General features: G+C 29.2%; 2 protein-coding genes across 6 annotated transcripts in view; one reads left to right on the top strand and one right to left on the bottom strand.

Moving 5' to 3' along the window:
* The window catches only part of LOC127286868 (aryl hydrocarbon receptor protein 1), a 100,019-nt gene extending 97,370 nt beyond the window's left edge, over positions 1 to 2,649 (top strand). For 3 of the 4 annotated variants that reach the window (XM_051313482.1, XM_051313479.1, XM_051313480.1), the window contains 2 exons: positions 543 to 884; positions 1,269 to 2,649. In XM_051313482.1, the coding sequence (XP_051169439.1) occupies positions 543 to 819 (277 nt within the window). In that variant the 3' untranslated portion in view covers positions 820 to 884; positions 1,269 to 2,649. Of the gene's footprint in view, positions 1 to 542; positions 885 to 1,268 lie in introns of those variants that run through there. The other variant, XM_051313481.1, reaches the window with a different exon arrangement.
* A 1,783-nt stretch (positions 2,650 to 4,432) lies between these two features.
* On the bottom strand, positions 4,433 to 17,574 carry LOC127286863 (histone-lysine N-methyltransferase ash1). Of its 2 annotated transcripts, none has more exons than XM_051313468.1 (12): positions 16,946 to 17,574; positions 15,451 to 15,647; positions 14,962 to 15,170; positions 14,549 to 14,671; positions 10,419 to 14,191; positions 9,239 to 10,349; positions 8,747 to 9,168; positions 8,334 to 8,660; positions 7,985 to 8,157; positions 7,684 to 7,850; positions 7,292 to 7,510; positions 4,433 to 7,096 (listed from the first exon to the last, which is right to left on the bottom strand). In XM_051313468.1, the coding sequence occupies exons 2-12, from the start codon at positions 15,617 to 15,619 to the stop codon at positions 6,953 to 6,955; spliced, it is 6,837 nt and encodes a 2,278-aa protein (XP_051169425.1). In that variant the 5' UTR covers positions 15,620 to 15,647; positions 16,946 to 17,574; the 3' UTR covers positions 4,433 to 6,952. The 2 variants fall into 2 exon arrangements, with proteins under 2 accessions (XP_051169425.1, XP_051169426.1); XM_051313469.1 differs by lacking the exon at positions 16,946 to 17,574 and adding an exon at positions 16,496 to 16,932.
* Between the last annotated feature and the right edge of the window lie 422 nt (positions 17,575 to 17,996).

Below are 17,996 nucleotides of genomic sequence, written 5' to 3'. Positions count from 1 at the left end.
TCTAAATTTTTATTTTTCTTTCCATCAAATATCATTAACACCCAAAAATTTCAAAATTATTCTAATTATTGTTTTCTAGAAGAGTTTTTTAATTATTAAATTTTTACTTCATCCATATAAAACTTAATTTTAGATTTATTAAAGCACAATTTCGATTTTCACCAAATTCTCTCAAATTATTCAAAAGATTTTTGTATTCTCTTCAAAATTACGAATTTGTACTTGTAAAAATTAATTTTTTTTCTTGAACTTCGCTTCTTTGTAACAAATCTGTTTTTGATTTTTATAGATTGCAAAAGATTTGACGATAAAAAAAAACATTTTTATTTACTTACTACTTAAATAATAAGTAATAAATAATAAAAATGATTATAATTACATATTTTGAAATTTTGTTTAAAAATGAAAAAAAAAATCGTTTGAATCATTCTATTAATTATTTTAGATTATAAAAATTTAGAGACACTATAAAAAAATGCAAGAATAGATATAATAATAAAAATTTTTGTATTTGATGGTAATTATTTTTTTTTTAATTGCAGCACGTTACCATCGGCAGGGATAACGGATGTAGGGATGGGCTTAGACATGGGCATGAACATATCCATACCCATGGAAACGGACACCATCATCAGCAACGTCACCACCATCACCACGACGAGCACAACCACCAACAGCAGCAACAACAGCAGCAACGTCTTGTATTATCCAACGCATCATCACGTGTTGGGGGGATCGTCGGGCTCAATGATGGGTCCGGCTGCCCCACAGATTCCAAACCGGACGCTGGGAGTCCTTTGCTGTCCATCTCTGAGGTGACTAACACCCTACTCAACCAGTAGTCTTTATATCGTCTCGACACTCATCTAAAGTTCACAATCAAGGTAAGCAGTCATTTCTTTTTCAATCTCTTTTTCTTTAAAGAAAAAATCTTCTTTTTTTAGAAAAATTTAAAAATCTTTATTAATATTTCTTAAAATTATCAGAAATTTTAAACACCCGAAAATTATGTTTAGGTAATCAAATTCAAACACACATTAATTTAAACAATTTTTAGATATTTTTTTTCAGTTCAAAAACAAAATTAGACAAAGAATTTTTCGCGTTTTTGTCAAAATGTTTTTGCGTTTTTTCATATCGGTATCGGTTGCTATACTACAAATTGCTTCAGTAATTTTTAAGGTAACATTTTTTTTTATTGCGATTAATTAATATAATCAATTAATATATTGTAAAAATTCTAAACGATTTCTTTTTCTCTGTTACAGATGTCAAGACCGTATTAATCACTCCAAAAACGGGTTAGCGATCGCACGCTTGTAACATAATACAGATAATATCGCTTAAATAATAAGACTTCGTACAATTCTGTAATATACTCATTCATACTATTTCAACGACGTACGACAAAGTACATTGCATCAATTCATCCATAATAATATATCGATTAATTAACATTTTTCCCTCCTCCCCCGGAAGTAAATATCATTTTTATATTTCTACTGCTATTCCAATTCAAAAAAAAAAAAAAAAAAAAAAAAAAATTATATACACAATTGTATTTCATTCTATAATGCAGTTTTTTGAAAAATTTTTAATAGAAAGCCAAAGTGCGATATTTTCTGCAATTATTATTATTATTATCCGTATAATATCGAGAATATTTAGGGGCACGCGCAGTAATTTTGTTTTCCCAATTAAATTTTTTAAAAGAACGTCTTTCCAATTACATATCGTTTTCAAAGCTTTATATACGCATACATATTTACATATAAACATAGAATTTTTTTAATTTAGTGGAATTATTTTTTAGAATTTATTTAAAAATTTAATCCACAAGAATGTGAGTAAAAGGGAAAAAAACAATAAGTTTTCATTTTGAAATGAGAATTAAAATAATTTTACAAAAAAAAAATGGTAAAATAATTCAAATTTAAATTAAAAACTGTTTTCCGTTATTGTGAGTAGCAAAATATTTATATTATATATAAATAGATGAATTTTCCAGAGAAATATTAATTTTGTAAAAAATTAATTGGTCTGAGTCTTTTTTTTTAAGTTGGCGATAAAATATAGCTTATTAGTAGCAATTTATACAATTTCCTCTTGATTTAATGAATCAAGAATTGAATATTTTGAATAGCCCCTTTGTACAATAAATTCTCTACCTATGTTAATAAAATTTTCTCATGGATAATACGTATTCTGTGATATGTGTTAGCTAACTTAAAGACAGTAATTAAAAGAAAAACTCACGTCGTTATAATATTTATTATTGGCATTAAATCAGTAATCGTACGAAAATTATTCACGAAATAAAGGCACTTTTTAGTATTTATTATTTTCTTTTTTTTCATTTTTACATTTTTAATTCACAAAAAAAATATTAAATTTTTTAATTTATATTCAAAAAAATTATTTCTTTTTTTTATCAATTTTTAAATATTTTTCTTTTTTATTAAAATAAAAATCCAAAATAATATTCTCTTAGATTTCTTTATTCCGTGAATAAATTAAGTATTGCCAATTAAGGAAATGGCTGTTGTGAGAAAAAAAGAAAAAGTATATTTCACGCAGATTTCCTTAAGAGATATTAGAAAACATTGTTTTGTCTCAAAAAAAAAAAAAAAAGAAAAAGAAAAAAGTTGGCAGACAGTATAAAAAAAAATAATTCTTTTCCGACAATTCAGGAGACTGAGCAAAGTATAAATGCAGTGAATCACTCCTAATTCAAAGATAGACAAATTTATATACCGTAAAAATTAGTTGCTCAATTGAAAATTTTACCAAAAAGTATAAAATAAGAATTAATTAATTTATAGTATTACTAACATAACGGTTATTAGTTTAATATTTATAAATACATATTACTGACAATCATTTTTTATAATCAGACGAATAAACAAAATATATAAAAAAAACAATATGTATAACGATTCTAAAGAATTATTAAAAATGATGTAAATTTATAGTCAGTCTGTCTATTTAATCAGGATTGATTCAACACTTTTCTGTCCATCTGAAATCCAGTCTTGCCAATATTTTGTTAATAAGTTTGTAAAATTAGTACTTAATTAATTTATGCATTATTTATGTATCATATATAAATATATATACACGCAATGAAGATAAAGTGAAGCCGAATGAGCCTTCCATTGTCTGAAAAAAACAAAGAAAAACAAAATGTTTCTTGCAAAGTTAATAATAAGTAACTTATTGTTAAAAAAAAATTTTGATTACGGAATTAAAAATTTCGTAAAATTGTATATTTATTATTTAATCGTAATCAATTAATTTAATTAATTAAAAGCATTACAATGTTTTATCATTTAAATAATCAGTATTTATAAATTAAATTTATATTTTTTGTTTTTTCTCTTTTATAGTAAAATTTCAACAAAAAAAAAAAAAAAATTAACTTTGCAAATGAAACTTTATTTTTGTGTTCCACAGTTTTTGTCTCATAAGTTGATTCATTTTCTTATAAGTTATTAGAAGAAAAAAAACTGTGGATAACGATAAGCAATCGAGTCTAGTCCATGTACGATGCGAATTAGTATTTTATAAATATAAATATATAAATATTATATATATATATTAATATGCAATGCTTAGACTGTGATAAAATGCTCACGTTTCCGGTGCATTCTAAGCATTAATTATATTCTACATATATAAATAAGCGTAGATTTTAAAGAAAAAAAAAAGAAGAAAAAGAAGAGGAAGATCAGAGCGAAAATGCGTTATTTAAGAATTTTCCAATTATCGGTCTCATTCACGTCCTTCAAATTTATTGCTTCGAAGAAAACGAGAACGTTTTCACAGTTCAAGCACAAAATATGTATATTCACTTGTATATGTAATATAATAATGATGGAGAAATAGATAAAAAAAAAAAAATTTTTGACTACCCTATTCTGCATCTACTTGGACGCTTTTTTAAAATTTTTTAAATTTATTAACTAGTACCACAATAGATATTACTTATATTTAATTTTAATTATATAAATACACTAAAAATTTCGATTAGTTGGATGTTAGAAAAATTTTTAGGTTGATACAGAATGGGGAGATTCATTTTATAATAGATTCCATTTAGAGCGTCTTCAAAATATATTCTGTAAGAGGAGAGAATGGGTAGTTCTTTACACTTATCACTGTCACAATTGTATCATTTTAAAAAAAGAAAAAAAATTGTAAATACATATTAGCATTTTATGCTGAAAGTCAAAAATTACAAGTTTCTTACTTTAATAATCCCTATTTAAAAATGTTAATTATTTACTTGTAAATCTCCGGAAAATTAAACTACATCAGAACTTTTCTGGATAAGTAAATTATTAATTTACCTCAAACACATTATTTTATTTAAAAACTCATTATTTCGAATTTTCTGTAAATTAAAGAAAGGGGTTTTAAAAAAAATAACGAATTCAGTAATAAAATACTTTATTGCCAATTCGAAGTTTTTTTTTCCTTTTTAATAGCTTGAGACACTATGTGTGTAGCTGTTACATGACTTTTTGATTTACTCTAAAAGACTATAGATACATAGATGTTCTATTAAGTTTTTGTTTTGTTTTTACTGAATCTGGTTCTTGGATCGTCTATAACATTCCTGTTTAAAATTTCAATTGAAAATTGACTAACGACGACGATAAAATGAAATATCGTATATATTATATTTATATATATATATATTATTTATAAAGATGATTAGGGACGGACAAATATTTTGTATTGAACCCAATCACAAATTTCTTTTTTTGTGTCAACAAATTTTAAGCAGGATTGTCATAATATGAAATTGTCATATTAATGAAATTTGATGAATAATGAATTTTTTTTTTTTTTAAATCATTTATACATTTGATTTCACTTTTTTTTTCTCTCAGACATACTTTCATTTTCACACTCACATTTCACGCACATGAGCGCTTTTTTTAAATCTAATAGCATGATAATAAATACGTCATAACATTGTGTATTTACAGAAATAGCATCTTTAAAACTGCAATGATTCTCGCTTCTCATTCATTTCGATTTTATGATGTACAATAAACAAGAGTCAACGCAATTGATTGCAACAATAATAATAATAATTTTAAAACGTTTATATTCATCTAGAATTTGTTTCTTTTTTACTTTTTTTTATTTAATTTACATACATCTCTGATTATATCAGGGGTTATGAAAAATATAATACTACTGTTGTGCAATCGAGTGCAATTTACACTCACGATATTGTTGTATATTTGTATAATTTGTACAGTTAACTGTCTTGTTTTCTAATAAAGCTTATTTCGGACAAGCATACAAATAATTTACAAATATAACTCTGTACAATTATCCATATACATTAAATAATGTGTTTCACAGCGGAACCCCGGGTCACAATATTAAATTCAAAAACTAGCTCTAACGTGCAATTAAATTAATTTAATATATATATATATATATTTTTTTTTTTAAAGTTTATGCAAGATTAGATAAGTTTACATACATATATATATACTTTGATTCTCGAAACGAATCTTCTTTTTTCGTAATTCAATATTCATTTACCATGCTTTTCTTTACTATTAACTTAAATTTATAAATTATAATATATTAAACACATTATTTTGTAGCTTCTTTCACAATATGGCAATTTTTTCAACAAAACTCAATAATATAATTATTAAGCGTAATGTATGTATGTACTATATTAAAATTTGGAAAACGATAATTTGAACATTTTCAAATAATGAATTTTTTCAATTCAATGAATTACTCAAACTGTACTTATTTCCCTCAATTCTAAAATGCATTTAATTACACAATAGACAAGAATGTCAATTTTCGAAAATTTTTCTTATAAATATAAATCATTTTTTTTTAAGTTTTTCTTTTTTGAAAAATATAGAACTTTCGAAACGTTAAATAATTATATGAACTTTTAAAAACACTAGAAATTTTTGTTCTTAAAATATAACCACTGCCAAATAAAATAAATTACTACTAAAAGTAATTAATAATAATAATTAATAATAATAAAAATAACTAATAATAATAGTAATCATAATATTAATAATGATAATAATTAAAATAATAATTAATAAGAATAATTAATGACAATATAATAATTAATATTAATATAATATAAATTAATATAATAATAATAATTAATAATAGCTTCAATAAAACTATCGAAAAGAAACACTTCCTAACGAAACTAGTTTTACGTGAATATTATTTGTAAATAACTTATTACTGCGAGCTCATCAGCTCATTAATATTTAATAAATTATAAAACATTTTTAAAAGATCCAAAACCTATGTATTCAAAATTAAAATTCAAACTCTAATTACAAACAAAATATATTAGCAAAAAAAAAGAAAAGAAAATCTCGGTTACAAAAATAAGAACTCATTTAACGAGTTTATAAATAATTTTCAATTAAATTCCTAATTCATGCCAAGTTAAAATTATAAATTTGAATATCATGATTAAAACATAATGCAAAAAAAATGTTCTGTAAAAACACTTTAACTGTAACATTTATATTTAAAATTCTATTAAAACTTCCGATAAGAAACAAAAAATGATTAGCCTTGAATCAAGGCAAAGGCAAGGTTATTATTAAACGACGATTTTTTTGACAAAAAAAAATTATGTAACATTAAAAATGAAAAGAAAAATTAATAAAATATAATTTCTTACATTATTTTCAATGTACCTAACTAGAAAAAGAGAAAAAAACAGTGCATTTTATATAGAAAATTAAAATGCACTGATCCTTGCCCAAAAATTTATAAATATATCGCAATCACTTTATCTAAGAATCGAAAAGTAATTGCTGATAAAAAACGCAATTAATTTTACACACGTAAAATTTCTTTTAAATTTTACATGTCTTAGATGACGAATTATTATAATTAAAATATAATTAATTCATGTCATTACCCAGTGTCACGGATTAAGTCCACCGGGTCTTTTGCGATTTCTTCTATTTCTTTCGAGAAGAAATGACAAATCCAGTGGATCTTTCTTGTTTGGCATTCTTTGTAGAAGATTCATTAGAATACCATTCAGTCTCTTCCTTTGCTCTTCTCGCTGTATACAAAAAAATGTATTAATCAAAAGAATCGAATTTTTTTTATAGAAATTTAAAATCCCAACTAGTGTTATAAACACGAAACTTGATTTTTATAGTTTTATAATTGTAAAGAAATTTTTAAAAAATTAAACATTTATATTATTTTTTTTTTTTTGGGTAAAAACAATAAAAAATATGAAATAAAACTTTACCTGAGCGTAAGATACAATAATAGTAGGCACCGTTAAATTATCGCCTGAGCGACGTCTCGTTTTTGTCGTGGATTGTCGTGATGTTGGTGGTTGATCTTTATTGTTGCGATTAACTTCTCGTGTTTCTGCTTTTTGACCATTATTTTCAACCTCTTGACAGCCATTTTTTTTCTTGTCTTTCAATAATTTACCACCAGTAATACCATCAAGGCTGTGAGGCTGTAAAAAATTTAATTAATCAGTTAAATATTAATATTTTTAATTTAGTCAAATAATTCATTTTTTATTTAATTAAAAGTATAAAGTAAATTATTGATTTTATTTTTTTTTCGTAAATTCTCTTTGTTTCGATTTTAGATAATAATAAGAAAACAAGGGAAAAAAATACAAACCAAGTATGTTCGATAATGTTTGATCCGTTCCGGAAATGTTTCAAAGGCATAAGGTTTCGTACAAACTTGATGTCTGGATCTTGCAACTTTTGTAAATAATCTTGCAGCTCGATCAACACGATGTTCACACACATACGTATGCTCCGGCGATGATCCAACGGGACGGCCTTTAAATTAAAATAAAATACAATTTACACAATTTGCCTCAAAATAAATAAATTTATTCATGATATGTAAATTTTGTTAAAATTTTTTTGATTTTTTTCTGATCTGTGGCTGAATCTGTGATATAATTTTTTACCTTTGCAGAAAGTACTAGGATCAAGAACCCAGCATCTCGCTGCCACCAAGTCGCATGGAACCGCTTCGTACAAAGGTGCGCAAACAACTTCGTTTTCGAAAAATTTCCTCGTTGGTTCATGATAAGTTTCATGTGGCCTTAAATAGTGATGACCAAACACAAACCTCTCGCCCCTAAAAATTCGGCAAATTTAGGTACTTAAATATTTTTCTTCTTTAAAAAATAAATTTTTTTTTTCTATTTTAAAATTACTTTTGAAGAAAGATTTTTCTTAAAAAATTTGTTTGTAAAATTTGCGTAATGTGTAAATACAATTCAGTGATATTCGAATTTAATAGTCGAAACTTACTTGGTATTTTTCCAAAGCCTTTCAATCCGAAAAATATCCATTTGCTCATAATCAGGATTCTGAATGGTTTTGTAAGTATGCTTCTCGGGTGTGTCGCGTAAAACATAAACCGTGTCACCTTGTCTCAATTGAAGATCACCACGTAAAAGTGTTATATAATGTTTCTTTCCTTCCTCTTCTTCCTCGCCTTCCAATGGAATTTCCAAATCTACTGTCCTGGGTTGACAACGTTCACATAAATACGAATCCGCACTTGTATCAGCTTTCACACAATCGCAATGCTGCCAAACTAAACATCTCTCACACTGAATCATCAATCCCTCGTCCCTGTTAAATAAAATATATTGTTTTTTTCAAACAGAAATATTTTCGACAATCTAATATTGTTTTTACAAAAAATGATGATTATTTACCTGTGTAATCCACAAATGCAACGAATTACATCTTCCTCGCCTGCTGTTGATCCTTGAGGTGGCAAAAAACCTTGCGAAGGTGGAAGACCAGTTGCTTCTGTTATTGCATAAACAAAGTCTGCTTTTGTGCCTAAATAAAGTTTTCTCAATCTCGCTGCCGCTATTCCAATCTCCGAAGTACGTCCAAAAAATCTGACATTATTATCAAAAAGCTTAATTAAATCCTGATCAAACTGCTCGGCAGTTTTATAATGCCCACTTCCAATACCCTGATCAATCATTGTCAAATCAATTGGATCTTGTATTTTATCATAATATTCCGATAATTTTCTTTTCGGAGGTAGTGTCATAAATGGTGTACATAAAAGTTTATCAGTCTCATCTTTAGCTGTTGCAACAACGGAATACAAATCCTTCAAAACCTATAAAAATTAACAAAAATTTGTCAAATTGTTCAACAATTTTAAAAGAAAAAAAAAGAAGAAAACTTACCTTAGCTAACTTAGCAGTCTTGTGAACTTCCGGATCATCTTGAGCTTGCGCTAATCTTCGTGTTCTCACAGTTCGAGCATTAGTGTTTGTCAATGCAGTGAGCTGTGATAAAAATGCATCAGACGTTGATTTTGCATCGGTACCATTCTTTTCCTTTGTCGATTGAACATTACCAATTGCTTTAATTTTTCCCGGTTGTGGTACTTGATTAATTTGCAACTTCTGGCGTTTGACTTTTTCAAAATTTCTCAAAAGAAAACAATGATGTTCCTGGGCAAAACATCGTTGCTGATGTGACATGGGCTTTATAAGCGGTGTTGTTATACAACTTGATTCGCCAATTCTGCGAGATTTACATAAACCTTTTGAATTTGTCGATTGTACGATATTTGATTTTCGAATATTTTTCCTTGGTCTACCAACTGATTTTCTCTCCGTTGAATCGATAAGTGCAGGAACAATTGCCACTGATCGTGGAACACGTTGACTTTTCCCACCAATTACACCGCGACAACCATCGCTACCACAACGACATTGTTGTCCCTCCGAGGGATTGAATAGTGCAAAATTATAATCGTAAGTTAATTCCTCACCAGCGTCAATATTACGCGAGGCAAACAATGCCATTCTTGGTAATCCATTGACACTCCATTTTTGCATTTCACAATTTGGTTCACATGAATGATTCACAAATCGTCCATCGCCACCCATTCGATGTCCATCAATCACAAGTCCACCGTCCAAATGAAGACAATAATGATGTGTATCATTCGCGTATCTTGTTGCCATTCTTGATTTAAATTCCCGTTCAGATACCACTTCGCCAATGTATTCGAGAATAAATTCTCCGGATTTTATCGATTTTTGTGTACGTACACCCCAACCTTTTGCCTCGGTCATAAAACGTTGTAGACCCGGTGACCAATCGTGTTTTTGGATTTTTTGATTCTTACATTTCTCACCACATGGACAAAATTGTGGTGAACATTCACTGAAGACCATTCGATTGATACACTCATCGCCACATCCACTTTCTGGTTTACATTCACATGATTGTGACTCGTACAATGTTGTTGGCTTCACGTCATAATAAACGTTTGATCGAATTTTTCTGCAAAGAAAAGAAAAACAAGAGGTTAAATAATTTTAAGATATTTAAATCAGGAAATAATAAACATACCTGTAATTCCAAGAAGGTACCAAATCTCGTCCCGGTAAACGAGAATGAGTATGCAACCACCATAAATCATAGGGCAATTGAAATGGAATTTTTCTCTGTCTCAAAAATTTTCCACAATGATAAGGCGGTGGCAATAAACCATGAGGATGTTCCGCAGGATCGTAAATCATTTTATTTTTTCCACTATCGGAATTGGTGATTTTTCTCGGCTCATCTTCTTTGAAATAATCTGAGAATAAACCAGCTGGTAAATAGCGTTTCTTCCATCGTGGTTGCTTTCTCTTGCCACGTATTGAATTTCCCTGTTTTCCAAAATCATGATCATCGCTCGCCAAATCACTGCTTGGCATTGCATCACTTTCCGTATCGTAACCGGCATTTTTCAATCGTTTTAAATTTCTTATTGTTAAATTACAAGGACTTGCCGAACCTCTTCGTCTCTTGTGACTATAATTATTATTACAGGACAATTCATGTTTTACTGTTTCACGTGAATTGCTACGTTCTAATTTTCTGAGATTCTCTTCATTTAATACGGCAACACGTTGACTCATATTGTATCTCTCCAATGATTCCTCGAGTGTTGCATTCTCATCATAAATTCGTGAGTCTTGAACTTTTTCAAATTTCACAGGACACAATTTATCACAGGGTCTACTTCCATCGCATTCAAGTGATGATTCTTTTGATAGTGACATTGTTGTTGGACATGAATCATCATCGAGAAAACAATGTCGTGAAAATTCGCGTATTGGTGGTGGATCAACAATTTCAAATGTTTTTGTATCTTGATTGGAAACAATTTCTTTTGTCAATGATTCTTCGGATTGAATGTCATCAACTGAATCGATAATCTTTACTTCTGTTTCCTCAATTGTTGGAATAATCTCAACTTCTTTTACCATTGGTTCAACGACAATTTTCTTCTTTTTCTTTTTCTTCAACGTTGGAAAACCAGTTCGATTAATTGCTTTTCTCCTTCTTGCTTTTTTCTTCAAGACAATTGTTGGTCCTGTTTTAAGATTTGAATTTGTCGTTGATAAATTTAAATTAACACCTTTATCAATAGTTGTTGGCGTTTCAGTTTTCTTCACCGATTCTATTTTCACTTCTAAATTGGGTTTTGCAATTTCTGGCTTGACAATTTTTTCCGTTATTGCTTTTTCTACTTTTCCTGCTTTTTCTCCAGTACTTTTAATGCCCTTTTCGCAGGAATTTTTATTTTCAATTTGTGTGTCGGGTGCTAATTTTGTGACAGTCACTCGTAAATCTTTGACAATTTTTTTCTTACGTCGTGGATTCAATTCGGATGTGGTGACAATTTGAGGAGTTGTATCATTAAGTTCGGTATTGATTTTCTCTGGTAATGGTTCCTCTGTGTCGCGATGTCTTTTTTTCGGTGTTACGGGGACTTTTTGTGTTGTTGTTGTTGTTGATGATGATGAATCGCCACCGTAACGTGTGATTGTCGCCTCAATTGCCTCCTCTATATGACTTTCGGTGGAATTTGTAATTGTTTCGTTACAACTGCCAGCTGAACTTTGTGAACTATGTGGACTTGAAACATGATAGTGACGTTTTTTCAGTGGAAGTCGTTGCTCATTGGAACTTGAATTTGAATTTGAGTTTGTGCTACTTTTTGAATCAACGTTTGATGGCATTTTCTCTTTTTTCAATCGTCTTTTTATTAATTTTTGATCGTCATTTGAATTTATTTCACTGCCTTTTCGTTTTTTGGTGATTTTCTTGACACGAAATATTTGCGGTAATTCGGAATGATTTGAGGACGATGTAATGTTATTGCGTCCCAAGGTACAGGATTTTGAGAATTCTTCAATTAAATTTTCCAATTCTTGAACGATAAATGGATCGACGCGCACGGGATTTTTTGGCGGTACGACTAATTTTCGACAGTGTTTGTGATGACGATGTTTGTGATGATGGGCGGATTGATTTTTTGTTTCGGGTTTTTGATATTTTCGACCGAAATCTAATTTCTCGGTTTGTAATGGAATTGTGACGGGTAGAGAGATGACTGTTTGGACAGCAACATTTGTTTCGAGATTTGCGGATGTTTTTTTGTTACTTTTATTTTCTTTTAGGACTCGCCTTGAAATTGATGCTACGGGTTTTTTCACTGGGATTTGTTTTTTGCTGGTTGTTGGATCTAATCGATTTTCTTTTGTACTCTTTTTGTTATTATTGGGTAATTTTTCTTCGCTTGGAATTCGATTTAAGATGACTTTTTCTTGCTTTTCAGAGGGGAGTTCAGCAGTTTCTTTTCTGGATATGTGTTTATCCCTTCTTAGTCTCTTGTCATTTTTCTCCTTTTGCTCGATACTTTTATCCCTTTGTTCAACATTTTTTTCCTTTCGCTCATTATTTTTCTCTGATTTGTGAATTTTCTCCGTATGTTCGTTAATTTTTTCTCTACTTTTCTCACGTTGCTCTTTACTTATTTCCTTCTGTTCTTTTACTTTTTCTCGTTGTTCATTACACTTTTCTTTATTTTTATCTCTTTGTTCGTTATTTTTCTCCTTCGGTTCATTAGTTTCTTCCTTTTGTTCTTTACTTTTTTCCTTTCGCTCTTTATTTTTTTCTTTCTGTTCTTTACTTATCTCCCTCTGCTCCTTGAGTTTCTCTCTACGTTCGTTGCTCTTTTCCGTCTGTTCCTTAATTATCTCTGTCCGCTCACTGCTTTTGTCTCGCTGTTCCTTGCTTTTTTCGCGCAGTTCTTTATTTTTCTCTCTTTGCTCTTTACTTTTCTCCAGCCGCTCGTTTAGCTGTTCCGTATCTTTTGTTTGCTTCTCGAGGTTCGATTTACTTAGGCACTTTTTACGTGTAGGCAAAACTTTCTCACTCTCGGCAAGTTTCGATTTTGCCTCATCGGGCTCATTCTTCGGACTTGATTTTTTGTTCTTTGATTTTTTATTGAAACTAGAGTCCCGCGATTCCGACAGGGAATTGGTTAATGTTTTACATTGTACAGTTTGCTTGGCGCAAGAGGGATCAATTGAAATTTTTTCCTGAGATTCATTTGAATTTTTCTCAAGTTTCTCGATTTTGGCGGCAATTTCTGGCTTTAATTTAGGCCTTCCAGGTCCTCGCGGTTGTGTGGAAACTAATTTGGCAGGTCGCCCGGGTTTTCGTTTCGGTGGATATAAAACTCTGTCAACATTGACAGCTGGTTTTGATGCGACTTGAACGGGTGATTGTGACGTAGGTGCTTGTGGACTTACGGGACTTATTGCTAAATGTAATGGACTGTTATCGACAGATTGAATACCCGAATCGGGTGAAACATTTGATACACAAGCGTATTCAGATTCATTTAGTTTCTTTACTAATTTATTTCGTCGTTTTCGTGGTTCCGAGAGCAATGCTGTTTTTTCGACAAATTGTTGCAATAACGTTGAACTATAAACAGGTACTGGAATTTGATCGGTATTTTCACCCGAATCAGAATCAGCTCCAAGTGACATTCGTTCAATTGCTTTGGAAACAAGACGACCACTTTCCGAGTCCTCAAAACCATCAAACGGCGCATCCTCATGATCTTCATCGGGTAAAATTGCGGCTAAATCTTCTTGATTTATTTCTTGTAATGGTTGTTGTAGTTGAGGTTGTTGTTGCTGGGTTTGTTGTTGTTGTAGTGGTGGTGGTGGTGGTTGTTGTTGTTGTTGTTGCGGTTGTGATGACTGAAGCTGTGGTTGCGAAAACTGTGGCACTGGACTAGCCGATGAATCCGAATCATCAGTACTATCTCCTGAAGCCTAAATATCAACAATTTGCAAATAAATAATTAATAAATAAATTATTAATAATATAATTATCACAATTTTGTGAACTCGATATGTATTATTTTCTTCCGATCTGAAAGATTTATTTAAATTGTTTCAGAGGCTTTTATTAAACAATTTTCCTTTTTTAAGTCGTCCATGGTTTTTAAGAAAAAGCATGTTATCAAATAGAAATAAACTAAGCGTTAGCTAATGTTTTGCCAATGTTGATAATAATAATAATAATAATAAAAAGATAAAACAGCAATTTTCAACTGCTTTAAATAATTTTAATAAATAATAATAATTTTTTAATAATTTTTAAAAAAGTGTAAAATAATATTCATTTACCTTAGCAACGCGACTAGGTGTCTTAGTTCTTCTAGAAAGATTTCGCCTGCTTCTATCACACTTTGAGTTATCTTTATCCTCTTTTTTTGTTGCCTTCATGGCGATCTTAAGTTTTAGTGCTCCCTATAATATAGATTTAATTTTGAGAATTTTTAAATTTTTACGTGAAAATTTAAAGGGTTCACCTGCGACAATCTTTTTATTAAAAAAAAAAAAAAAACAAAAAAGGATGGTAATTTGAAATTTCCTTAATTTTCCTATTTTTAAAAGGATACTCCATCAGTTTTTGAAAAGCCTAATCATTATTATTGTATCATTGAAAAATGATCTTAGATACTCTTACACTTGACAATTAATATTTAGACAGTCAATCATAGCCATAATTCGTGAATTATTCTTTGTTTTTACATTACCTGTTCGAAGTTTGTTTCGCGAATGGAAAATGTTTGTTCACTATGTTTTGAAGTACAATCAGAATTTGATTCTGTATCATCTTCTTCTTCACCGCTGCTTTCATCGTCTGATTCGGTATTTGAATCTGAATATGAACAGCTGCCTTCGGTCCCTCCCGAACTATCATCATCCGATTCCGAATCATCCTCGGAATCTATAGAATCGTTTCCTAAATAATCAATGAATAATCATTATTCTCAACACAGTTGTAAGTGCTTTGTAATGAGTTTAATATTTGAATATAATTTGAATTAATGAGATAAAAGGGTTTTAAACTGTATTTCATATGTCGTATAATAATTAAATTTCAAGCTGTGGATTTTAATAATTTATGCAATCTTTGATAGTGAATTTTTTATAAGTAGATGAACAATTTTTTCGAAAATTACTATTAGAAAATCTTTTAAAAAATCCAATTAACTTCTTGAAGGGTTAAAATTAAAATTTACCATTCGGTCCAGTTGCTGGATTCCAGCTTCCTCCTTTTATCGCATCCATATCAACTGTAGAGGGTAATTCCCTCTCGGGTTCCCCGTCATTTTCATCCCAATTCCAAGTCTGTAACTCCAGCTCCGAGGGATGGTGTATAACTGCATTCCATCCTGAATCACCTGACATTTTTCCGCTTTTCTGACATCCAACAGGTCTATTAAAAACAATTTCATTTCATTAGCAACATTCTTATACGTTTACTACAATTTTATATTTACATGTTGTTTTACAAGTTTCTATTTACTCGTTACTTCATATGAAACTATATTTACACAATACATTTTTTCATAAGTTTATAATGAATAAAAACAAGACCTATAGGGAATATTTATAAATACGAAAATAATAATAAAAAAAATATAAATACCAAATAAAAATAAACAAAGAAAAAATAAAAGTATAAAAACTTTATTAGTAAAATAAAAAATAGTAACAAAACGTATTGAAAATATAAATAATAGTTTCATCATATAGACTATCCAGAAAAAAATGTTATAATTTTATTCAAAAGAGTTTTTAATAGGAATTTATCTCATTTTAAACTGTCAAAGCTTGGATGTTTGAAAATAATATTTCTTCCCACAATAAAACGTAATATTTGAAATCAATAATCCACAATCCTCTTAAAATAAAGTAGCATGCATGTGACATATAAAATTTCACGTGATTGATTAACAATGTTAATTTTGTTCAAATATTCTTTTAAAAAAAAAGAGATAATACAAAAATGCAAACAAATGCAAAATTATATTTGTTTACAAAAAAAAAAAATTAATAATTTTGTAAAACACAAAATATGGATTCAATCTAAAATATTTTGTCTCCATGACGTCTATATATTTAATAAACAAACTTGATTCTGTTATCATTTTAAAATATCCAAATTTACCGTGGAATATGAGTGAGTTTAAGAATTCGGACCTTGACTTGAAGCCCGCAATTCGTGCAAAAAACACTTGTTAATATGAAACTTTTTCAGTGATCACATGACGGTTAACGTACCAATCTTATCATTGCGATCCTGTTACACTAGTCAACGTTTCCATTGAATACAATATTTAATCAGCATTAAACTATTTAGCGAAAACAAAAACAATTGTCAAAAAACTTTTTATCAATGTTTGATGGACAGCTGTTTCTTGACATAAATAGGGCAAGTAATTTTACATGAGAAAAATTTGGCGCCAAAAAGTTCACTATAATATGCTTTCAATTGATTTGTAATTGTCTTAAAATGTTTTTTGGAACATAGTAAAATGTAGTAAAAAGATGTTAGTTGACTTTCCTAGGACATATCGCGCATGGATATCAACAGAATTAGAAAGTTTGGTGTTTATGTCAGAATGCGTGGTCACAAAATGGCGTTTAAACGATGGTGTTCGTTCATAATTAGCAGATCACTCATTGTTTCGATTACTTAATGATTAGATAATCAAAAAATAATGCAATTACCGATAATAATAGTCACTCTGGTGCAGAGCCTCCGACTGCGGATCGTCAGTTTTCGCTAAATTCACATATTATCGTTAAAAATATAAAAACACACCGCGCCTGCCACTGTGCGTGCGTCACTGACCCCACAAATACTAATGAAAAAATTCAATGTGTTGGTGCTCATCACGACCCAATACTCCAAAACTTCTTGATTGCTTTAATTTATTCAACAATCAGCCTTTTCGACACCTGGTTCAATTCATATTGTTTTGCAATCAATTTCGTACTTCAATTTTTGTGAAAAACAACGAAATAATTATATATTTCACCGTGAATGACTAGTGTTTCTTAAATAATAACGATGTAACCAATGTAACTCCAATGAGAAGGCCGAATTCTGTCAATTCTATTTTATCTCCTTATTCATTGGATAGGTGCCGGCTCTTTAATTGAAATAGAAGTTACTTTTTTCAATTACATTTTTTCTGTAAGAAAAAATAATTAACATTTTTTCAATTAAAAAAAATCTTTAAATTTTTTTTATTTAATTATACTTGATTGTTGTAAGTTGTAATAATTTTCCACAGACTTTTAGTTTATTGTTTTTTCACTATTTTACAATTAATTTAAACAAACTGTTTAAAAAACATTCATATTGTTATTATTCAACCTAACCTCAAAACACTAAATGTTTATTTTACTCAATTAACTTCATAATATTATATTTAACGTATTTTAAAAACGTTGAAAAACTTAAAATTATATGTCAACTGTAATTGTTATTAATTTGATAAAAATTATTGTAATCTTTTAATTATCAGTTAATAATTCACTGTCAACTGTCAAAGAATTAAGCAAATACTGAAATTTCGCTCCCTTTTTCCCCTTATTTCACGTACAGTGGAAGTAAGAACGAATTAAATTTAAAAGACATGATAATCGACCAATGAGAGCTAAACCCGCCCTCAATTTACTGATGTCAAGTTTTAAGAGTAATAGTGATTTGTCCGCTTGAATTGTACTTCAATTTTATCAACCAATAAAAATTGGTGTTCTGTGAATTGAAATA

The sequence above is a fragment of the Leptopilina boulardi genome, unplaced genomic scaffold, assembly GCF_019393585.1.
Source record: "Leptopilina boulardi isolate dan_hultmark-lab unplaced genomic scaffold, ZJU_Lbou_2.1 LbouV2_364, whole genome shotgun sequence".
NCBI classification, from domain to species: Eukaryota; Metazoa; Arthropoda; class Insecta; order Hymenoptera; family Figitidae; genus Leptopilina; species Leptopilina boulardi.
Note: the sequence above shows the minus strand (reverse complement) of the source record. Positions and strands in the feature narration are given on the sequence as shown.

Excerpts from the sequence above, each read along its gene's own strand:
- LOC127286863 (XM_051313468.1), bottom strand. The coding sequence starts at position 15,619 with ATGTCAGGTGATTCAGGATGGAATGCAGTTATACACCATCCCTCGGAG. Across the intron at positions 14,672-14,961 it reads GCGAAACAAACTTCGAACAG|GGAGCACTAAAACTTAAGAT; the intron begins GTAATGTAAAAA and ends TCTATATTATAG. Across the intron at positions 8,158-8,333 it reads AGGCTTTGGAAAAATACCAA|GGGCGAGAGGTTTGTGTTTG; the intron begins GTAAGTTTCGAC and ends CCGAATTTTTAG.